This window comes from Prionailurus viverrinus, chromosome X (assembly GCF_022837055.1).
Source record: "Prionailurus viverrinus isolate Anna chromosome X, UM_Priviv_1.0, whole genome shotgun sequence".
In the NCBI taxonomy this organism is placed as follows: Eukaryota; Metazoa; Chordata; class Mammalia; order Carnivora; family Felidae; genus Prionailurus; species Prionailurus viverrinus.
The window spans coordinates 33,584,257-33,608,960 of record NC_062579.1 but is presented as its reverse complement, the minus strand read 5'-3'; the positions used below and the strand labels follow the sequence as shown (position 1 = coordinate 33,608,960).

General features: G+C 38.1%; 1 protein-coding gene across 8 annotated transcripts in view; it reads left to right on the top strand.

The window, feature by feature from the left end:
• The window catches only part of CASK (calcium/calmodulin dependent serine protein kinase), a 358,179-nt gene that overhangs the window by 43,544 nt on the left and 289,931 nt on the right, over nt 1-24,704 (top strand). For 4 of the 8 annotated variants that reach the window (XM_047843622.1, XM_047843615.1, XM_047843621.1 and 1 more), the window contains exon 2: nt 22,291-22,403. In XM_047843622.1, the coding sequence (XP_047699578.1) occupies nt 22,291-22,403 (113 nt within the window). Of the gene's footprint in view, nt 1-22,290; nt 22,422-24,704 lie in introns of all 8 variants that reach the window. The other 4 variants (XM_047843620.1, XM_047843617.1, XM_047843616.1 and 1 more) reach the window with 1 other exon arrangement.

Here is a 24,704-nt window from a genome sequence, read left to right as displayed (position 1 = left end):
TGCTGGGTCTCATGATTGTTCTGCCTCTTCCTCTTGGTTGTTAATCTTCAGTCTTTGGGTACATGAAATGACTTGTCCCTACAAAAAGAATTTAAGGACCAGTCTAATTCCCCTAGTTGAGGGAAGACCAGAGAGTTGGAACTAGTAGTGATGAATTTTAGAGCTAGAACATACATATTCTTATCTCCAGTCACAGAAGATGATTGTCCTGTGACGGTAGATGAAATGGGGACAGGAGTGAAAGAAAAACCTATTGAGGAAACCTCTGGTGCCTTATGTTTTTCTCTAAGTTCGAATTTAGATCTTGGCAGGATGGAAGTAGTTACGTACTTCTAACACCCTCTATGAAAATCGAGGAAACGGGCACAGAGTGACTATAACTCAAAAATAACCCAACAGTTGCAAAGCCAGAACTGGGCACCCATATTTTCTTGACTCCTACTCTAGTGCTAGATACACAGGAGTGTGACTGTATATTTGCTGCCTACAAGACACTTGATAGAATTGTTGCTGCCATGTATTTATAAAATTACTCCCTAAGAAATAGTGCTAATATTCTAGTTCTATCACCTTTTAACCAACTAAAGATGTTTTTAGTGCCACTTAATAGTGTAATTATACATCAGAAAGGAAACTTAAGTAAATATGCAGTGTTAATTTCACTTTTTTGTAACAAAAATTATTTCTCAAACTTTGAACATGAGGAGAGACGCTTTCTATAAATACAGTATTTTTCTCATATTATAGGCGAATACTTACTATATAGTACAGAATGTAAATAAAACATTGAAGGCAACTGAAGTCTGCAAATTTTCCTGGTAAATACAACAGGGGGATTCTTGCCTCTATAAAGACAGTTGGATAACTTCAGCAAGGGGACCTTGAACATACGTCTGATACAGGTGTGAGGTAGTGATAACATAGGGATTAGGAAAGTCATGGGCTCTGGATTTGAATTCTGATTGAAACAGTTACTCGTTCTGGGGCTAGGCCAAGTTATTTAGCTTTTCTGTGTTTCAGTTTCCTTCTCTGTAAAACTGAGAATAAAGACACTGCCTATCTTAGAGTAGTTACAAGAACTTAATGCCAGCAAGTTTTAAGAGAGATGGCTGGCATATAGTGCTCAATACCTATAATAATATATTCTAAAATATACCAGTACAGTACCTGTCACTAATAATTTTATCATTCTAGTTGCTCTTTTTGGAAGACTATGGTAAATGTGACATGTGAGTGGGTAATCTTTGGTAAGTACAGGACTTTTGACCTGTGGACGCTTTTTACTACTTGGATGTAAATATACAGATTGTAATCAGAATTAAATGAACATTAATGAGTTTTTTTCTTGAGGAAAGTATTTCTCAGCCCAGATGGTTCTGCTAAGCCAACTTAATTCCTTGGTCACTTTTCTGTACCATACAGTTAAACCATTTGAAATTTTTTCTATTTTTACATGTTCCTCGAAGTATTTTTATTGGATTAATTTTTTTCATATAAATCCTAAAACCAGGCTTTTTAAAATACCAAATTTTGGGGGGCTCCTGGGTGGCTCAGTGGGTTAAGTGGCCAACTTCAGCTCAGGTCATGATCCCACAGTTCGTGAGTTCCAGCCCTGCATCGGGCTCTGTGCTGACAGCTTGGAGCCTGGAGCCTCCTTCAGATTCTGTGTCTCTGTCTCTCTGCCCCTCCCCTGCTCACTCTCTGTCTGTCTCAAATATAACATTAAACAAATTTTAAATACCAAATTTTTAAAATCATAGCTTCCAGTATGGTAAGTTTTCTTTTATACTGTAATTGCAGTACATTATTTTCTTTATCATTTTTACCCTAATATAATCAATATAGTCTTTTTTAAATGTTCATTTATTTTTGAGAGGGAGAGAGAGAGACAGAGACAGACAAGAGTGCTAGTAGGGGAGGGGCAGAGAGAGAGGGAGACACAGAATCTGAAGCAGGCTCCACGCTCTGAGCTGGCAGCACAGAGCTCTACATGGGGCTCAAACTCGTGAACTGCGAGATCATGACTTGATCCGAAGCCGGATGCTTAACCGACTGAGCCACCTAGGTGCCCCCAATATAATCTTTTTTAAGGGAGGCATCATTATGCCTTCCTGATAATTCTTCATTTCACATGCATTCTCATGTCCCTGGCAGTCCTCTCCACCGGCTTTCCACCACTTTGATATTGTTGTTAATACTTTCTTCAAAACCTCTCAATAACTTGAGTCAGAGGGCATAAACAGAAGTAGATTATTAAGTGACTAGGAGTGAAGGTGTCCCCGTAGTGAGGTTTCCGGTGACGAGGAGCGCAGCATGGCTGAGACTTAGGGTAAACCAAAATGTTCCGTATGAGAAGTCAAAGGTGGGAGAAGGAAGAAAGCTCAAAGGGCTTTGCAGATGCTCTACGCAAACTGCCTCAAGAGCAGGAGCTTCAACACTAGACGGCTTTAACATTTAGTTAAGCCATAAAGAAGGCTCTCTGAAATTTAAGGAGGAACCAGAAGGGTTAGTATGATGGTTTTCAACCATGCTTTGTTCTGATCCGTTCTACTCGAGACAAGGATAGAAGTCCAGAACTTCACTTTTTACAGAACACATTAGTGAAACTATTCTCTTAGCTAATGACTGCCTGGTTTAGGGGAGGAACCTCTCCCAAGATTTTAGATAAAGCAATAAAAACAGATTTGCTCTAACAGCTTTAGCGTTGTGTGCTGTGGCTGATAGTTTAATTTATGTAATGCTTTATTAAGATTGGGAAACATTAAGCATTGTATATTTAAATCAAGTACTCCTCTAAACCAGTAAGCATCTGTTAACATTCATGCTTGTCTCTTGTTCTGTGAAAAGCAGCATTATGGCAAGGCTGCATGTATCCTGGGCAGTGATTGAAATAGCAGCCTTTGCTAATTCCACTGATCAGTCCAACCATCTTTATTTTCTGATCACTGTAATACATTTTACCGACTAGAGTTAGGGTTTAAGCTGCGTGGTCCCTTTCAAAAAGAATTATTAGTCTTGATCAATAGTGTATTACCTGTAGATGAGATTTCTAGCCTAATGTGATTTCCTCAGCTGGTATAGAGGTCCATTTTATCTGTCCAAGAAACTGAAAGCAGCAGATTTATAGTACTTTGGGTTGTTTGTATTATGGATCAGCTAAGTATTTGTGGTAAATCAGAGGCATAAAACAAGCTCAAAAATCCAGTCTGTTATATGGAAGTGACAAACTACAATCTCATTAAGGACAGTAACTCTGCATTTGTGTATGGTGGAAGTACCAGAATTTTCCAACAAATGGAACGGTAATGGCTTTTTTGATGTGTTCCCTAGAAAGAATTGTGTTCTGTGATTTTTTTTTTTTTCTCCAACTGATAAACTCTTTGTTATTCAGTGCTTTCACTGTTATTTACTAATAGTGTTACAGCCGAAATAAAATAGAACCCTGCAGTGGAACTCATTTCTTCTCCTGTGTTATAGCCGGCTCTGTGAAGGATGTTTGAGGAAACCCTAATTGCCTACAGCCCTACAATGAATTGCATACCAGATGTACTGTTTTAAAGTCTTGGTTCTTGGTATGCATTTTTCACCTTTTACTTCAGTATTAGCCTTTTGTTTGGAGCATTTAATGTTAAGCGGTGTAAATATGTCTTTCTAGATGACATAATTGGATTCTCATTTTTTTTTCCCCAACAAAGAAAGCAAGGTCAGCATAATTTTGCATTTTCTTCTCAGGCTGTTCTTTGAGTCCAGTCAGAATCGAGTCAAGGTCAGAAATACTGATTTCTTCTTTTTGCTAACACTTAGTAGAATGACTAAATATTTTGGATAAGAAGTTCTTCTGAAAATGTATGTTTTAGATACTATTCAAATGGCATGATTTCAGACCTTTGGCTTGTGCTTTTCTTCTCACAAAAGCACTTTTCTGTAAGCTTTTCACTTGTTTTACTTTTCAACCACAAAGTATTTGGTCATATGAGGACACAGGAGGAAATAGATTGAGTCTATGATCTCAGCTATTGTGTTAGACATCTTATACAGGATTAGTTCCAGACAAGTTCCATGGATTTGAACTTTCTCAGTTCTTGGCTAACATTTGTCGTCTTCAGATCTGCCCCTGCCCTGAGTCCTAGGGATCCTGATCTGGTGTAGCCTGTGAGTGCCCATCATCTCTTGGTATTGGGGAGGTAACCGGCCTTCCTCTATGAGCTCCTCCTAGAGCACCGGCCACTAACATCTTTCCTTCCAGACTCTCTAAGGGACAGCACCTCCTTCCTACCACCCCCCTCACCCCCCGCCTGGCTGCTTGTGTTGTCAATGACTAATGGCACCCAGTAATGAGAAAGAGAGGGGCCGTTGGCTAGCACCATGTGAGGACAGGGGATCCAGAATTGGAAGAGAGTCAGTGCCAAAGGCCAACTCTCTCAAATGGCTTGTTTTAGCTCTGGATAAGCTCAGGCTCTGGCCTGAAGGGATTAGCATAAGGCTCTTCCACTTACTAAGTTCATTTGGTAATGATTGTGCTTCAGCAGTCAGGCCCTAGCTGGTAGGTGGATTGGGAGTTTGATGACCTTGGTGTCATTGTGTTCTGGCCTGATTATCATAGTCCTAAAGAAGGGTGCCAACCATGTGCAACACAGTCAACCAAGAATTCTTCGTTGTTTTCTTCACAAAAATCTCAGTTCATTTTGCATTTCAGGGAGAGGGAAGGATTTATTAGGTTGTGTGATGATGGCTCATCTACTTGTACTAAATGGGCTAAAAGTGGTAGACAGGAAAAATAGTCCAGAATCGGTCACTTTTTATTAGGCCTTTTGCTTAAGGAATACTTGCTTGTGGAAATTTTGGCTTATTTAATTTGAAAAGTGTAAGATTTCTCCACTCAATGACATGCCTTCAGAAACAATTAATCTTTGTATGAATTGCCCAAGTACTAGGAATAGAAAAAGTTAAAGGGACAGAATTAGAGGTGACAGACATGGGAAGGAGACAATACATTGAAAATAATGGTCCCCGCAATGGCAGGAGGTATGTGCCTTTAGGTCAGCCATAGAGGAGGAAGGAGTCTTGCTCAGAGACTACCTTTTTAATGAGGCTTACTCTAACTATCCTGTTCAATAATAAAACCTGTCCCAACCCACCTTAATATTCCCTGTTCCTGGTTGTTGTTCTTTTCCTCTAGACTTATCCCCCTTTAATATACTTTATAATTTCCTTATTGATTATGTTTATTGTCTGTGTATTTCTTCATGCTCCTAACACACAGTAGTAAAATACTTGAGTTTAAATTTATTTTGTATTTTGCTTGTCCTGCCTGTTCTGTTTCATTTTTTTCTTCTTTGATTGTTTTCATCACTCCATTCCCAACCCCACTTCGTTTGGAATTTAGCCACTGTTTCAGTTCTTTCAGTGGTAACCCTTAAAATGACACTTAATATGCACTTAGAGTGTGGTACTGGTAAGTCTTACTACCCTTATCTCAGCCAGTGCAAGGTTCCTAGGAAATTTTAATTTTATTCTTTCTTGATTTATATATTAATATTTGTCATACATTTTAATTCAGTCTATATTTGTAAGGCAACAAGACATTATTATTGCTTTATACAGTCAGCATTTAGATTTACTCACCTATTTATGTCCTATTTTGCTCTTTTCGTTCTTTGCACCTCTGACCTTCTATCTGGGGTAATTTTCCTCCTGCCTGAAGGATCCTTTAGAAATTGGTTTAGTGTGGGTCTGCTGTGATCTACTCTTTCAGTTTGTGTTCATCTTTACATTGCTTTCATGATTGAAGTCCCTGGGTATAAAATTGTTTGAATGGTAGTTTATTTCATCTCCTTGAATTGTTTCATTGTTTCTGGATTCTGTTGTCAGCTGTCAAACTGTCACTTCTTTGAAGATAATCTATTTTTTTGTTTTTTGTTTTTTTTTAACCTTTGGTCACTTTCTCCTTGTCCTTGTTTTCTATGATGTGTCTAGGTATAGATTTTATTTATTCTGTGATTAACTGGAAATCTTGAATTTTTAGCTAGATGTGTCTGAATATTCTGTGAAAATGTTCTATAAAAAAGTTCTCTGTTATTTCCTCAAATATTGCCGTGACCTCACTGTCTTCTTTCCTCCTGGGATCCCAATTAACATACATTAAATCTTCTCATTATTTCATCCAAATCTCTTACCTTGTCCTTTATGTTTTCTTCATGTTTTTCTTCATGATGTATTCCAGATAATTTCTTCTGACCTGTATTCATTTTTTACTAATTTTTACTTCAGCTCCCAGAAATTCATCCATTGAGTTTTAAATTGGGGCTATTGTATTTTTTTGTTTCAGTATCCCATGCCTTAGTCTTTTTCTCTTGCCTCTTATTCTGATTCTTGCTCATACGAAGGTGGCGATATCTTTCCAGAGGAGGATTTGCCTTGCCAGGATTGTGGGGGGAGAGCTCATGACCGGGACTGCCCTAATCCAACTTTTTTTTTAAAGAATTTTTTTTAAGTTTGTTTATTTATTTTGAGAGAGAGCGTGTGCGAGCAAGCATAAGCAGGGGAGGGGCAGAGAGAGAGGGAGACACAGAATCCGAAGCAGGCTCCAGGCTCTGAGCTGTCAGCACAGAGCCTGACGTGGGGCTCGAACCCATGAACCGTGAGATCATGGCCTGAGCTGAAGTCAGATGCTTAACCGACTGAGCCACCCAGGTGCCCTCATGCCCTAATCCAACTTTAAGATTTGAGATTCTGTGGGCTACCAGATAAGGAAGAGCCACACTCCCAAGTCCATGCAAGGCTAGGTTTGCTTTGGGTTCACCTCCACCCTAGGCCTAGCTTTTCAGAAGAAACCAGAATAGAGTGAGGATTGGTCTTTCAGGTACACTGCAAGGCTTCTCTTCATCCATCCTTTCCTGTGAGGCCATATGAGCCCTATGAGGCGGCTGCTTTTCAGGACTGGTGAGTTGCCCTACAGATAAAAGTAGCTGTGTGAGGCTGAGCTTCCTGCTGTGGGTTCTCTTGTTCTCCTAGATCTTCAACTGGCAAAATTTAATTACCTTATAAGATATTTATACTTTCAAGAAGGGGAGAGAGAGAGAGAGAGAGAGAGAGAGAGAGAGAGTGAGTGTGTGTGTGTGTGTGTGTGTGTGTGTGTGTGTGTGTGTGTGTATGTGTGTATCCAGGTTTTATTTTGTTCTTCTGTAGAAAGGTTGGTCCTGGTTACCTATTTCACCCTTATTAGAAGCAGAACTCTCCCTAATTCTTTCCTGACTTTTAGTTTTGATAGTGAAATGGCACCTTAGTAGTATAGGAGACGTCTTATCTTTTATAGGGGAGGAGTAAAGAGATGCTTGTAACAGATGACCCCCTGAAGAAGTCCCCTCTTGTGCATATGTGCCAGGCACAGCCCTTTACGCCTTCTCTTATCCCCTCAGAACTCTGTGAAGTAGCTGTTATCTCTGTTTTAAAGTTTAAATAAAGTGGATGCACAGAGACTGAATAACTAGCCAAAGGTCATCATGGTGAGGGGCAGATCCAGGATTCAGCCCCAAGTCTTTTGAATTCTGAAGCCCATGCTCTGTTTATGCTGTGATGGCTTTGATTCAAAGAGGAAAAGTTAGTGCATTAAGAGTTAAAGTGACTTCTCCTGAAAGGGACTTTTTCATACTCAAGGGATATTTGCAGCTGGAGTGTTTGTACTTCTTGGTTGCTTGGGCATACTGAAAGGAAGTTGTAAGTTCATTATGCTATTTTAATGTGCAAGGATTCTTGGCTAGTAGAATAATTCTTTCCCTTTGGAAATTTCAGTGGTCACTCAGTGGAGCTGCCTAAAAAATTCATACATTAAAAACATCTTGTTCTTTTTTGTGATCTCAACCCATCTGTTTTGTATAGGTGCTAGATACTCTTCATGCTTCATTCCTCATTTTTTTCCTTAAAGGCTGCTATAAAATACAGGCTTTGGTTGAGGGACAGTAAATAGTTGGGGTGCCTGGGTGGCTCAATTGGTTGAGCGTCTGACTTCAGGTCATGATCTCGCAGTCTGTGAGTTCAAGCCCACGTCGGGCCCTGTGCGACAGCTCAGAGCCTGGAGCCTGTTTTGGATTCTGTGTCTTCCTCTCTGCCCTTCTTCTGCTCATGCTCTGTGTCTCTCACTCTCAAAAATGAATAAATGTTAAAAAAAAAAAAAAGGGACAGTAAATAGTAATTGCATATGTATTGATTTTTAATGGATTGATGAATAGTCATTGGTTATAAAAGGTTTCTAATTTCATGATCTCATCTTAGGTCTATTTACAGATTTAAGCTTGTGCTTAAAATTTAGTCTTCAATCCGGCATTAATTAGGAGCTGTGAAGTTTCTTTGTCTTCTAAGTCTTGAGTTTATTTACTTGTAATTTCATGCAAAAAAGTGATCATATGGATAAAAGAAATCATTTATTTCCATTTGGTTATATCTTATGGTAAACTACTATTGTGATTGAGGCTCCTATTTAATCTTGTCAGATCATACGAACTGAAATTTGTTTTTCGTAAACTGTTTAAACATTCAAATAAACAAAAAGCTTGAATTAATTTTGAGCTAATCATTATCACAGCTGATTTTATAAACTTCTAGGTTGAAAAGCTTTCTGAGTTTTAGGAGCTATATTTGGGTCTCTGCCATTACAAGATACTGCTTTTGTAAAATGCCTCAAGTTTACAAGGCCTGTTTTAAATCATTAAAACAAAGTGTTTAAGAACAGATGTTACCACGTGTTAAAAGTAAAAAAGTCTGCTTTTTGAGTTTTAATTATGGTAGTATTAGAAGGATTTTGAATTGGCACGCAACATCTCTAGTAAAACAAAAGAATTTATTTTTGAAGAAGTATTTAAAAATGCACATGTCGTATGATTTTACAACTTTTGCCTGCCTTTCAGTAATTGGCATTGACAAATTAAAAGTTTTATTTCTACTAGAGAAAGGAAAATCTCCCAGAGATTAAAGAGCTAGAAAGCTAAGTTTAGATGAAGTAAAATATAACTACATAATGTGTCCTGAAGATGACACCCCTGTTTGTGCATCCTAAAATGGGTTTATTTGTCCATTTGTCCATCCAGAAAACATTTATTGAGTTTCTTCTAGCATAATGTCATCCATAGTTCTATATACTAGGGATAGAGTGGATAAGCGAAAATCCTTGTCCAAAGAACTCGTTTTGTCACCCAACAGATCCTTTATTAAGAGCTGATCTTCAATTATGTATAACCTTATTTATGTGGATTCATGTAACCCCTAACTTTCTTCCTTTCAATAATATGTAAGATCAAATAAGGAGATTATTAAAAACACCATTTTCCAACCAATGTGCCATGACTGAAGTACATTGAAGAGATTCTAGTATCTTAGATCTCCTTTTAGACTCCAGATGGCTGTGAAGGTGAGTGAGTGTATGAGTATGCATGCGTCTACTCACACACCTATGTGTGGAGACCACAGAAAAGGTACCCCTATTCTAGTATACTTTGGCTACTTCAGTATTCCCCAAACCCCAAAAGGTTGAGAAACATCAGTTACTTGCTTGAGACTTTAAAATTCTGAGCCAGGACTCACGGAATGCTATAGCATAGACCTGACAAGTTTAATGGCTATTATTTTTTCACTGGATACATTGGACATAAAAGACCTGTAACTCATCCCCTAATTTTGAATACAATGGACTCCAAACACCAGCCAGAATGCAAGAGGTTGAAAATGTACCAACTTCCATTTCTGGGGCAAGATAGTTTAGACTCACTTTTTCTTGCCCCTTTCCTAGAAGTACAACTATCAATGCCTTGGAAATTATTTAAGTGACAGCAATAAAAGGACTCAGAATTGGGAAGAAGGTAAAGTAGCAGTACTTGAGGAATAACCACGTGGTAAATTCACTGGGTTTTCTTTTCTTCCTTCCATTTACTCCTGGACGGGGTGCTAGAGAGACCTACTACCGAGAACAACCAAAAGGCATAGAAAACAGAAGCAAAAACCTGTTTTCTCTAGTCAAAGGACCAGGAAAGGGGAAGGTTTACAGAGACTTAGTGGGACTCCACACCTGGAGCCTGGTGGGCAGTCTAATCTGTCCACAGCCCTAGCAAGAACGCCCCTGGTGGGTGGTCTGATCTGCCAGCAGCATCAAAGCCCTGTCCGTTTCAGCCCCCGTGCCACAACCTAGGCCCCAGTTGCCTGATCTGCCTACAACAGCAACAAGAACAAAGGCCAGGCTATACCAGCCTTGGCTCTACAACTGGCCCAGCAGGCAGGCTGATCTGTAGGTGGCTATGGCAGCAGCAGTGGTCATTTGTTTTCCCTCTTCTGACCAGCCCCTCCTTCTCCAAGGTTGCCCAGGGATAGCCAGTGGTCCTGGGAGGCACCTTTTGTCCCTGCAGATGACGTCAGCAGGGACTGACTGGGAGCCTTAGCACCAGAAAAAGGAAGCAGACCAAAACGGCATTGTAAGGATTCAGAAAACTAAGCAACTGTCACTGGAACTAAAGCCCAGAAAAGAACCCAAGAACTTCCATAGTAAACCTAAACAGGGTGACTGCCTGCTAAAATAGAAGACTCTTTGATCAAGAGCCTAATAGAGACCAAAATGTCTGAGATATTTGCTAAGCACCAGGAAAACCACAATTTGAATGAGAAAAGACCTTCAACCTAGGCCAGCACTGACTTGAATCCGATATTGGAATTATCTCATGGGAGTTTTAATTCAGCTGTCATAAAATTGTTCCAACAGTTGGCTACAGATTTTCTTGAAACAAATGAAAATAAAGATCTCAGCAAAATAGAGCCAGGAGCAGTTCCTAATGAATTGGAATTGGAATGTGAAGGAATGGGATCAAGAATGGCACCATAATTTTTGGCTAAGGAACTGGAAGGAAATGTGGACTTGGCCTTCAACTGGGATCGGGAGAAGGGAGATTAAAAAGCTCAGGAGTTTACTTGCAGACACATTGAGGGATATGATGGTCCTTTCCTCTTCTTGTCCTCTGTGTTGTGTGCCTTATTGATTAAAAGGAAATCCTTACATGAGCCACTGAAAGGTTGATCCACCCTTGGGAAACTGGTTAAAAATTACTAACTATGCATTACTGACTTGCATATTCTTTGTAACATTCAGGGACTTTGGTTTCTTACCTAACTTGAAAAATTCCCCAACTGTTTGAATATTCAATTTTACTATCTTGCCTAAACAGTTTATATCCACTTATTTTATACTCTTATTTTCTGATTTTTTTTCCCTAAAGCAGTTATTTTCCAGATCATCTCCTTTAGACCTAGAAACTGATTACTACAATTATGATTCAAAACCTATTTTCTGCTGCCCTGCACTGAGCTGGGTAATTAGGTATAAATGCTTATTCCTTTGTATGCTTTGCCTTTTTGTTAACTGTTTTTTGGTTAAAAGACCAGAGGTTACATTATTGCCTGCTGAATATGCTTATATTAACAATTGTAAAAAGCAAATTACTTTTGGGAGTATTAATGAATAGACATTTAAATTGCATAGTTAAATCTTTTCCATCCTTTACTGAGCAAACAATTGGATTATCTCCCTTGCTGTAAGAATTTAAACAACAATTTATATGCTGTGTTTGGGTGGGAGAGTGTTCGTTTCAGAAAAAAGTTTGAAATCGGACTATTTCATAGCTATTACAGCTTTGCAATTTGTAGTATTATAAATATTAAAATCTAGATCATCGTGTCCAATAGGTTTTTCAGGGAACACTAGTGATAGGTGCAACATGAGTGATGGTTTTCCGACTGCAAGACTTAGCTGCTGACATCTAATGTGGACATGGGGTGCAGTTGGGGGGTATTTCATATGCTGTTGACCAAACTTGACAGAGAAACTTTTATTCCTTCAGGACTCCACAAGATGCCAATGTGGGAAACCCCAATTGAGAGTGTTAGCCAAATACGTTTTTGTTTCTGTGCTACTGTGTAAACTTTGCATAATCCGAATGCAACTAAAATGAATAACAGAGAAAGGAGTGTATCGCCGGCCTTGAGGTTTCTTTCACTAATTTATGTAATTTACATGAGATAATTTCATTTCAGAACTAGATCTAACTTGTTAGGGAGATCCATAAAATGTAGTTGTGAGTGGGAAGAGATTAACAGTACTATGATACAGAAGTATCGCTGGCAAAAGACAAAACAAAACAAAAAACCCTAGTAATGAAGATAGTAATTTCTCGGCCCAAATATTAGTTAATAGCAGGCAACAATACTATTAGAGGAATAAGGTAGCATTTGGAAAACCATGTTAGTGACATGTTAACAGCACACACTTCTTTTATAAATACGATTTACAATATAACTTCATGCTGCCAGACTTCTGTAATTTTTAGTTTCAGTTTATAAAGATTAGTGCACGCAGAATTTGACAACTGCGATAATTTTAGTACTAGTTGTAAGTAATTAAGTTCATGAACACTAGTAGAAAGTCAGGAGCAAGTTTCCAAACAGTTGTTTCTCCACTAAATATTTTCATTGGGCCAGTTTCTGATATATAGTCCCACATGTAGAAAAATAGCAAAATGTGAATGTGCAGCTCTTAATTTAAAAATGGAAATTTTGCTTTTCTTGTGCCAGCCTTGAGAAGAATAGGGAGAATCTTTGTGTTTGTGCCTAGGGCAGAGCCCGCTAAGCACTTGGTCTTTGTGTTTATTTCTATAAAATACTATGTTCTAAAGAGCCTGCCTTTAGCAATTTTATTTTTCTTTCTGGGCTTCTTGTAGTCTTTTGGCAGAGATTCCAGCAGTTCCCTTTGGAGAAATGGGGGGATATGTTCATGTTTTCTGGGACTCTTCTTTGGTCTGTACTCCTAAGGACTCTCATTCACATCGGTGGCTTCAGTTACCTTCTGTTCACTCATGCCTCCTTTAGGGAGTGTGGAGACTGAGAACTTAGATCTTGGAGTTCCATATGTTGGTTCCAGTCCTGACTCTACCACTCACTGTCTGTCTAGGCCTAGGCAACCTGGCTTGGCCTCAGTTTTCCTAATCTATAAAATGGGGGCCAATAGTTTCTTAGCTGTTATGATAAGTAATGATATATATTACAAATAGAGAATCCATATAAGGTTCTTACCATGCTTGGCAAATGGTATGCTGTAAATGGTAGTTGGTGTTGTCTTCATCATCTGCATGTTGATCCCTTCCTTGAACTTTATATTCCTGTCTAATCGTCCTCTATAGATCTCTGCCTGGATAGTTTGTGGAAATCAATATTTTGGAAATCAGTATTTTCAAAACACAGCCAGGAGGCCTGGGTGGCTCAGTCAGTTAAGCGTCCAACTTTGGCTCAGGTCATGATCTCCCAGCTTGTGAGTTCAAGCCCCCACCTAGGGCTCTGTGCTGACGGCTCAGAGCCTGGAGCCTGCTTCGGATTCTGTGTCGCTCTCGCTCGCTCTCACTCGCTCTCGCTCTCTCTCTCTCTCTCTCTGCCCCTCCTCCGCTCATGCCCTGTCTCTCTCTCAAAAATAAACAAATAACTCACAGGCCCGTGTCTCCTTTTCAGCTTTGTACTCACTCTTTCTCATATAGCTCCTCCCTTATTTGATGGTGTCATTATTTACTTAGTAACTGTTGCCAGAAATCTGTAAGTCATTCTTTCAACTGACCCCCAAGCTAATCATTCACTACTTTGTCGATTTAAGTATCTCAGTTGCCTCTAGTGTATTGGTTTAGGTGTTTGTCACCTCAGGCTTGGGCTAATGGGGTAACTTCCTAACTGGCCCATACTCACCCCCTCAACGTATCTTCTTCTGCCCCCCTTTTTTTTCTAGCCGCTTCTTTCCCTCCAATTTTTCACACCAGTAACACCAGATAGCTTGTAGTATCTAGTACAAACCATGCTTTGACTTGGCTGTAGGCTGTTCTACATGCTACTACTAATTTCTTGAATTTTCCCCTTTCCCTTGTTGGTGTGAAAAATGTATTCATCTTTCTAAGCCTTCCTAAGTGTCTGTCTCATAGAGGCTTTCTCTGACTGCCTTCCTATCCACAGATAATAAACCCTGGGGTATTATACTATTTTAATACCTTGTTCTATAGCATACTAAGATTATGTGTATGTACCAATAACAATCTGTTAAGATTAGGTGTTTCTTGAGGGCAAAGATTGCTTTATTAATCTTTTATTAAAATAGTCTGCACTGTGGGGGGGGGCGGGGGACAGGGATCTTTCCGTTGGGGAAAATGAGGTAAATGAATAAGATGTGCAAATATCAATAGAATTTGTTTAATGTCAGTGTTTGGTAACCAATAACCTGAAAGTTCTTTATACATTTAGCTAAAAAGGCCTAAGTATGTACAACCAAGTCAAATTTCTTACTTTGGGATGTGTTTACTTTATACTTCTTCATATGTTTTATTTTTTCCTTTTTTTCCTCCTTTGTTCTTCTTCCTATGTTTCATATCTATTATGAAAGTATTTTTCTTCTGTTAGCAAGTCTCTCGATACATGCTCCATTATATATGAGCTAACAAAGACCAAGAGTCCATATGCTTCTACCATGGCCTTAACCCCAGCCCTTCAAACACATGCACACACACACACATATCAATCAAGTTTTCCAGAACTTTTGGATTAGCAGGAATTGCTATATGTACCCTGCAGACCTCTCGAAGAAGTGGTGAATATATCCTATGTAGATTCAGACCAGAGAATGGTATGCTACATAAAATCTAAAGAAAGATCTCCTAAACTTTTCACTGAACTTTTCACAGGGTTTGACAGAGGTACTAATTATGCCAATACAAGTACTGAATTAGTAAATGTTAGTCTTAACTCTTTGAATTACTCAGCTTTGACAGTTGAGCTAGATTTGTTCTGTTAGCTTATTGGAGATCTACAACCAACTTTTTCAAATAAGCCTCCCCTTTCTATTTTCAAGGAACAGTCTGAATTGTACTGAGCTTAATTCCTCTGTCAGCTCTTTAATTGTTAAAATTCAAGGCAACAGTTCCTGAGACTTTGATTTTAATAATTTTCCACATCATGTGTGTTTCTTTGGCAGTAGCTATGATTAGGCAAAGTTTTTTCCTTTGGTTTAGTCACTGTAACTAAAGTAACCCAGCTTGGTATGTATATGTAAGTGTGTGTGTTGGAGGATGGAGGGGGGTACCTATAGTATCAAAGAGAAAGTGTCAGAACTACATCCCTCTCCTATCACTACCACAAAGCTACAGGAAAACAGGGGAAAGATTTCTTGATGGAATGATATGTATGAGCTCTTCCTTAGTGGCAATGACTAACGGCATTGAAATAAGAGGAAAAGACCATCATTGTCTTTATTAGCTATTATTTATATATTTGTGTCTATAAAATGTAGTTCGTAAGATTTTATTCTTACTGCTAATGTCATTATTACTATATTTTCACTTTGTTTCCTTTTTACTCACCTGCCATTTATTTCCCTCAACTAACATCAGAACTGTATAGAAAGTAGTAGGAAGATAGAGACTTAGTAAATGGGTAGAGAAACAGGTAAGTAGAAGTACCATAGTTTTTCAGTTTTATATACATGGGTAAAATTGTGTGATATAAATTTATATCACAGTGGTTTGCTCATTCCTAGTTTATTTTTGATACATCGTTCACCAAGTATTTATCGAGGGTCCAGTATATACCAGGTACTCATTGAGTTTATATTCTAAATACCTTAATATATATTATAAATATATATTACATAATATTAATACATATATGCATGTGTGCATATCTACATATGCACACATACAGATGATATTCATTATTTGCAGTGGTTATGTTCTATAAAGTTGCCATGAACACTGAATGAAGGGTGAACCATTGCCCCTAGGGGAAATACAGGGTTAGGTTGCTGTGAGTCTTTGGTCACATTTTCTTCAACCAAATCAATACATAACCTGTTTTATGTGTATTTTTGTTTAAAGATCTCTTATTTCATATATATTGTTGATTCATTAACATTGAACTCCTGACCAACAGCTCTATAATTCATTCTATGAATGAAGCCTATCTAACACATGTATTTTCTCCTTAAGGCACCTCATAGCCTTCTTGCACTTAAGAACACTAGACAGCCCTTCAGCACTACACTTGAAGGCCATTTTAAAGAATGAAAATTAGCAACAAAAAGCACAAAATGTGAAAAAATGCACTAAATGGCAAAAAGGACACTTGCTTACAGTACGGCAGCTGAAACAAGAGGGCAGAGTGTCACCTCATTCACCCTTAGCTAATAACATCCACATCAGGTGACTCAAATTTTTTGCTTTTAGGCATGTGTTTGCCAAAGACTGAAAGTTCAGTGGGTATTGATTTTAGGTTACAAATGTTAGTAAGTGACTTTGTAAATACTCCACAAATAATGAGGATTGACTGCACGTCAACTGTGTGTATGCATGTATATATTTACAAATATGTGTGTATATATTTTTATATATATGTATATAATATGAATTTGTACTTGGTCTTCACTTACCCCATCCTCCTCTTTCCTTTTGTTAATTGGTTCTCTTTTGTTCATGATTTTCCTGTATCCCTTGTGGTACATTGCACAATTCATTATAAAGTAATGAAGCTTCTAGTCCTGTGATATGCACAGAGTTCACCCCATTACAATGAGTATAATTCATATTGACTTTATTATGTTTGAGATGCGAACACTGTTTTCTTTTATAGATATCAAGTCACTTAAGATAATTTGTACAGATATGTAAAAAATTAAGACCTTTGGTTAGCAAGATCTTAAGGTTGTGACTCTGAACTATTAAAAACATTTTTTTAACTGGGAAATGTATGTATGGAGGAGTATGTAAAGTGTGTGTGTATTGGAAAATAATAGTGGAATGAAAACTGATGAATCCATCATCCAGGTTATGAAATAGAATATTATTAGTACCTTTAGAAGCCCTTTGCGTGCCCCTTCCCAATCACAGCCTCCCTCCCCACATAGCCACTATCTGGCTTTTATGTTAATCATTTCTTTTGATTTTCTTTATAGCTTTACCACCTAGGTATGTATGCCTAAAAAGCATATTTTTTAGGCTTTACAAACTGAGTAGGACAGGGCAATATTACCACTATTGTACGAAGACTCTCAGGAGGAGAGAAGCTGAACAGAACCTCTTGTTCACAGTCTGGCTTCAGATACCCTGAGAGTGTATAGGAGCCCCTTCTGGGAAGTCGAATGGCAAGGGCGCAGCTAAATCCCAGGATGTGGGGCTCCTCACAGGCAGGACATTAGTGCTGTGGTATGGGGCTGGTTTACTGTTCTACAGGAATAAGGTCAGGAGGCTTGGGCTGCCCTGCATTTTCCTGCTTTTCAGTCCACTGCCTCCAGCTCTCAGGAATATACCAAAGGAGAACACTGCTATGGAGTGAAATGAGCATCTTCTCTCCAGGTAGCAGAGAAGAGCAGAAATCTTATCAGCCCCTGGCTGGAAGAAACAAAATGGAAGAATGGGCCCAGCACCCCCGGTCCTTCTGTTTTGAGGTTGAAAAGGTGGCAGGGGAAACCTTTGATAGCTCCCAGTGTGGACTAGTTAACCTCTCCTTGACACCCCGCTGTCAGCCAGAGGTCCTGTTTCGTTACACTCTTGGGGGTTCCTTTTATGTATCTCCTGTGTTGGTTGGACCTCCTCTTTGCCATCACTTGGCGCCCTTTTCGCTGATCTAGTCTCTTGTTTTGGCAAACATATCTTAAAATAATTTCTTCACGAAGTATGTACTGCAGGTAATTTATTGATCTCTTTCATGTCTGAAATCATCCTTATGATTATTGGTTTTTCTGGCTGGATATAGAATTAAAAGTTAGAAATTGCCTTCATGACTTTGAAGGTGTTGCTCTGTCATCTTCTTGCTTTTCATGTTGCCACTGAGAAATCAGAAGCCATTCTGGTTCCTGATCTTGGTGTGTGAACCATATCATACTCCCCTACTAGCACACCCTTACCTCCACTTCTGAGAATCTGGCTCTGAAATTCCACAGGTGGCATGTGCAAAGTATTTGGTGGGTCCTTTAAACCTGGGCAACTCATGATTTAAGTTCTGGGAAATTTTTTTGGATTATTCTTTTGAGTTCTTCCCTCCATTTCTTTTGTTCTTTTTGCTTTACTTTTTGGGGCATTTCCTCAACTTTATCTTCTAGCCCTTCTGTTGAGTTTTAAATTTCTCAAGGTGTTTATTTTTCAAGAGCCCTTTTTATATTTTCTGAAAGTTCTGTTTTTGTTTCATAGTTGTAATATCTTAGGATATTAATAGTAGTTTGAAGTTTTTTATCTTGTTTAGTCTGCTTCCTTTTGGTTGCTCACTCTGTTTTGAGATTTTGGTCTTCCAAATTAGAGACTATTCTCCAGATGTTTTGGGAGTTTGGTTGTCTACTCATGATTAATACTAGAGCAGTGGTTCTCAATTGGGGCCAGTTTTGCCCCTCCGCCCCAGGGGACAAATGTCTGGAGACATTCTTGGATGTCAAAACTGGGTGAAGGGGTGCTGCTGAGATTGCTGTTAAGCATCCTGCAATGCAGGGGACATCCTCCTACAAGAAAGAACTATCCAGGCCAGGCCAAAATGCCAGTAGTGCTGAGGTTGGAAACCCTGCAGGAGATGAATTGAAAGCTGATTGAGAGCTCTGAATTTGTGGGCAGAGCTCGTTGAGCAGTTCAAGTCATTATCTATAGATCTTTCCTTCTGGGCTGGTCATAAAAGGCAACAGAAAATCTTTCTCCTACCTGAAGGATAAAGCTCTAGCTTCTAACATTCCCCCTTGTTAAGGAGAAAGGGGCTGGGATTGTCTACATTCAATTTGAGTGATCACTCAATCCCCTTGCTTTCCACTTACTAGTAACCACTTCCTTAACTGCCTTGTGCCCCCCCCCCCCCCCCCCCCCCCGATTCTCAGACCCTATGTTCTACCCTCTCTAGAGAATGGGCCTCTGATAGGATGGCAGTAGCGCAGTTGCACAGTGGTATGGAGTATGGGTATGGAGGGGATCTACCACTCTACCTGCTGCTTTAGAGATTTCATTTCATTCAAACCTTGTTCTTTTAGCCCCACTCTCTTAACCTCTAGTTCAGGGTTATCTGGTGCTGCCAGTTCAAGAGCTTCTTGAAGAACCTGGAGTGTAAATGAATGGGTTTGGTTTTGAACGTTCCTTCTTTTCTGTTTGTCCTTCAGCTTTCCTGAGTCTGCTAAGTCAGTTACTACTCTATCTGCTTTTTTGCTTCCTCAAGTTTGATTATTACTATTATCACCTCTCCTTTCTCCCAGTCCTTCTTAAAAAATGATAAGCCCTTTGGTATCATTTGAAAGGGGTTTGGGGAGGAAGATAAATTAGATGCATTGTGTTAAATCTATCCTATTATCCTGGAAACCAACATACTATATTCTAGCCTGATTTCACTTAATTCTGGTCTCCTTTTTGGATGGATTTACTGTTGCTATCAAAATTGCTTATTTCCTAGACTTAACCTTTTTTCACATAAATGAGAACCAGAGGAGACGACTCTGTCTGCAAAGAGACACAGCTGCATTCTTTTCAAAACTTTAGGCCATGGTATAGCAATATTCACTTGCAACATATTCTGGTTTAATTGACCTTTTACTTAAAAACAGAATTCTGCGAGCCACCACCTGCCTCATGGAACCTTGTGCCACAATCCCTATCAAAATTCACTGCTCTAAAAGAGTTGAATAAAGAATGTCTATTTTATCAAATGTGAAATGCTATCAGTTATCTTATTTCATTTTGATTAACACGCTGGCTAGGATTAGTAGAAACATGAGAAAGATAGTCATCTATGATGATGGCTTACAACTATCTGTCAATATTTTCCCCACATAAATACTCAGGAATGAGCTGCACCATAGACTAAATGCAAGGATGAAATTTCAAGCATCAAAGAATTTAGGCCAGATACATGGCGAGACCTAGGCCTCCTGAGCTTTTGCTGTTGCTTAACATATCATTCGCGTATAATTAATAAGTATAAAACATTTACTGTATTACACACACTTTATTACACCCTCTTTTTTAAGATGGGAAACCCAGCCAGAGTATTTCATAGCTTGCCTGTCTTTAACCTGTCAACCAAATAAGTGTGCTCAGATCCTGCTAAAATTATAAACACTGTATACTCATTTGAATTTTTATCAGTTTCCATTGAGTTTCTAGTTGGATTAAATCATAAGAAAAAACGTTAGGTATGTTTGTCTTTTTTGTGTACTAAATTTGATTCATCTTTTCTAATTCCCTGGGTGCCACTGAGGGACAGATCCTTGAAATGCTTTACTTTTGACCTGTCTTCAGGTCATTGGTAGTTCATAAGTGAACTCATTTTCCTTCCCTCACATTATAAAATTAGCCTAAAGAATTGAGGATTTGATTTTTTATTTTTATTCACAGATTTAGACACCTTTCTCGGTTTTTTCCCCTCTGTATTCCCCTTTCTTTCTCTCTTTCTTCATTTTACTATTACTAAAAGGGTGGAGAGAGAAGCTATGCTTTCTTCTTTACCTTTGTTCAAACAGGAAAAAGTAAAAAAAAAAAAAAAATGACTATTGTCCACGAATAATCCCACATACAGATCTTGGAACATTTCCAAAAAGATGTAGTGAATTGAAGCACACAACACAAATGTATATATAAATAGAATCCCAAGGGTTTATGTGTGGACAAAAACCAATTACATTAAGCATTTCCTGAAATTGCTTGCTGTTGTCAGGATAAGTAATCACAAGTAAGACATCCAGATTGAGAATGAAAACGTTTGTGGGAGTCCTGCCTCACTGTTATATTGTCTTCTCTTGAAGGAAAATCTTTGAATATTTTTGAGTGGTTATCAAAAAAGGTCCTCTTTCTTCAGAGTTCTGAAAGGCCCATTATTACTATTTTTTTCCTTCCAGTTGAGCTTTGTTAGATTGCTTGAAGAGAGAGATTTGAGGCTGTGGTGTAATTGATGTTCTGATGATGGCACGTGAAATCAACTAATTTGTATGATGTTAGAGAAATGTTTCAGTCTGGGTTAGATGACATTCTTTTCCTTGTCTCCTGATTGAGAGAAAGACAAACCTTCTTTGAAGCAAACAGTATCACAGGTGTCCCAGTGTAAGTGACCAATGAGGGTGTTTTTTTTTTTCCTGAGCAGAGAGGGGAATATGCATGTGTATACGTGTATGTGTATTTAATGACCTAAACCACACTCGTTTTCAAATAAGCTACAGTATATTACTGTTGCCTTCTGTATTATTCAATAGTCAATCCAAGCATGTACAAATGAATCTTTGCATTATCTTTTGTTCAGATACTTGATAACTATTAATCACAAGGAACTGTGTGTATGTAACAATCATCCCAGTTGATTCAATTGTATGGGCAGTATTGAGAGCCACCAATTTAGGGAGAGAGCTGGATGACTCAAATGACTTGGGTCAGTGGCTCTCCTGGTAGAAATTACTTCCTTTCCATTGGCAATTTAGAACAATTCTAATTTGATGTTTAAGGAAGATAGGTTTTTCTGTGACTTCATGTGAGACTGGAGAGGTTGTTGGGACAAAGTCATGCAGGGCTTTCTCTTTGTGAAGTGCCTCTTCAAATCTTTTGACCTGATTCTACTAGGGTGTATTTTCCTATTTGGGAATTATTCATGTGTTTTGGTTCTTAACTAAATATTATGCATTGAAAATACCTTCTTTCTCTGAGATTTTAAGCAGAAACATAAGATCAGATTTTCATTTTTAAAACATGACTGCCAGAGCGAATGAGAGAAACCAGCTTTTTAGTAGTCCTGCTAGAAGATGATAGTAGCTTAAACTAGGGTATGATACACGGAGAGAGGTGGACAGGACTGAGAAAGATTTGAGAGAAATGCCGTAGGACTTGTTAGTGAAGATCAGATAGGCAGTAGGGAAGGTGTCAAGGAAGACTTAAGTTTCTGCTTCAAAAGGTGAAAGCTGTGTGCGCTACCACTGTGATTTCTTATTTTGTTTAAGATGTTGATAATATGTATAGAATATTACAAAGATTATTTGCCTTGGGTATAAGAATACTAGTTAAAATTTTAATAAGTCATTTTGAAATGCAGATTTGTGTTCTATTCAGGCTTAGTAACTTCTAATTTATGAATTATTTACCTCATGGATTATAGAAAAATATGTTCAAAATTACATTACTTAAATTTGATCTTAAACTATGGCCATAGTAGACAATGAAACATCAGTAAGATGCTGATGGGAAACAGGGACTGAAAATCACTGAATTAAACTTGGTATTTTTCTTCTTTTTCTTTAAGGGGTCCCTTCAGTGTTGTACGACGATGTATCAACAGAGAAACTGGGCAGCAATTTGCTGTAAAAATTGTTGATGTAGCCAAGTTCACATCAAGTCCAGGGTTAAGTACAGAAGGTAAGAGATGGATTTCAAGTAAGTTATTTGATGTCTGGCTTTATTTCATCTCCAAAATCCATTTATCAACCTAACCTTCATCTGGGGGTGGGGAAGTGGTGGGTATGATATAGTGGGAAGTGGGTGGAGACAGTTTGAATTCCAGTCTAGTTTGTCAATTCTAGAAAATGGTATTTGAAAGATAGCTCGAGTCCTTTACAGTTATAAAGCCATATAGGATTGCTCTAGGCCTATGCTTTTTCACCATGAAGATCAGTGAAATCTGGATATATGTATATATCTTTTTTAGGGTCTAATTTTGATTCCTGTGATATGGAACAAGGGATGGGAAGGGAGGGAGGGGAAATAATGGGAAAGATAATGATAATTGCAGATTCAGAAGAAACTAAGAATTCCCTCCAAATCCATAATTTACCACCTTCAGGATTATGGTCTAAATGAACTAAAAGACTCCTATATCACATTTGGCTTAAGACACTTAGGGTGTATATGTGAAAATTTGAAAGATCAGTACTGTTAGGACTTGCCAGACTTAAAACTTGGTTTTAAAACCTTGATATGGATAATCATATTTATATGCAAATATTTTTAAACAGTATGTAAGCATTTTAAAGTTTTACACAGTTTAAGTCCTAGTTTTGTGTAGCCACAGTTCCCATGTGCTCATACTTCAGCTGGCACAATTGATTACATTTATTTTTCTAACTAGCCTGTCTTCTAAATTCAGGCTTTTTAACACTCCAGTAAAATACATAGCCTTCTTTCGTCTTTTTTTTTTTTTATCCCAAGAACAATGCAATTGATAGTTGAAGTTGGAAAAGCTAAGGCAGAGTAACCTATTTATATTTTATCCAGTTATCTTAACTTTGGAAAGCAGAATCCCACATACTGTGAGCTCCAAGTTCATCTTTTTCTGTAGATCTTTTTTTCAGGATCATTACTTTTAAGTACTTTTTTAACCCTTTGAATTATTATTACCCATGTACTGATTATAGAAGATTCTTAGAAGTTGTTACGGGAATCACTGATTTTTTTTTTTTAAGTGCTTTAATCCTTAAGATGTTATGGTAACATTCAGAGGTTTTAGATCTTATGGACTCATACTCTAGAATTGGCTATTATTACTTTTTAATATAAATTATTTTATAAATTTAGCAGAATTTAAGATCTACTTCCAAGCAGGCTTTAATTATATTTCCTAAAACTTACCTGTATTCAAGTTTAATATACTGTATTTGATTTTCTTTACCTCAGTTGTCAACCAATAATAAAACCTTCCTGGGTCTTGAGGTAGTTTTGTGTAAACCTAGTTTATTAAACCTATGGATATGTCGAATCTGTATTTCCTTTAAATGTTCTGTTACTGTTGATGAACTTAGTAAGAGTCTAGTTTAAAATCACAAGTCTAAATCAGTTACTCAGTATACCAATTTTCTATTGATTTAGCTCATTGTTATACTTAATTCTAAATCTCTTCAGGCTAAAGACATTTTCAGGGAGTCAATTGATTACTTTCTCAGTTGGCTGAGGTTGTTTATTGACAGATTTCTTCAGCAGGGATTTCTGGTGTCATAGACTCGGACTGCTAGGCTGAACCTCTTTTTTATTGTCCCCTAGTTAGGGAGTCAAATGCCAAACTTAGGGGGAGGGGTAGGCATGTAGTCCTTGTCTCTGAGTTTGTCTGGTCTTTACCTAATATATGAGAGCCTGTCACTGAAATTGTAGCTTACTCCTTCATTGTTTTGGCACTGCTTTTGCTATATAAATATCTTCAAGCCCTATTCTGAAGACAAGGCCAGGTCATTTCATTGATCCTGTATGGTAAGGCCACAACCTATACATATTAAATGATACCAATTGAATTCTGCATATTACTCATGATTTTACCTGGTTTGGGTAAGAGTTCAGTGTTATTCAGATGAAAATGTACAACTTGTCTTTTATATTTATGGTGCCAAAATGTAGTTTTCCTGTCGTCTTTAGCACAGTGACTCACAATGACCAAGAAGCAAAATCAAAATTTCATCTCCACTATCCCCCCACCTGTTTTTCCTTTTCTTTTTTGCAGTGGTGTTCCCATATCCTCTTATTGCTCATGTTAACACTATCTTACTTTAAGTTGGATACATTTTATTATATAAGATATATAATAAATATTTATATAAAACCTCTTTGACCAATTTCTCCCTCCCAGTGTCTTTTAACACCTTTGCAGTCACTACAGGCAAAACATCTTATCCCCTTTGCCCTTTCAGTCCATTTACAAACTCTTAGGGTCCAAAATGACCTCATTCATGGCTA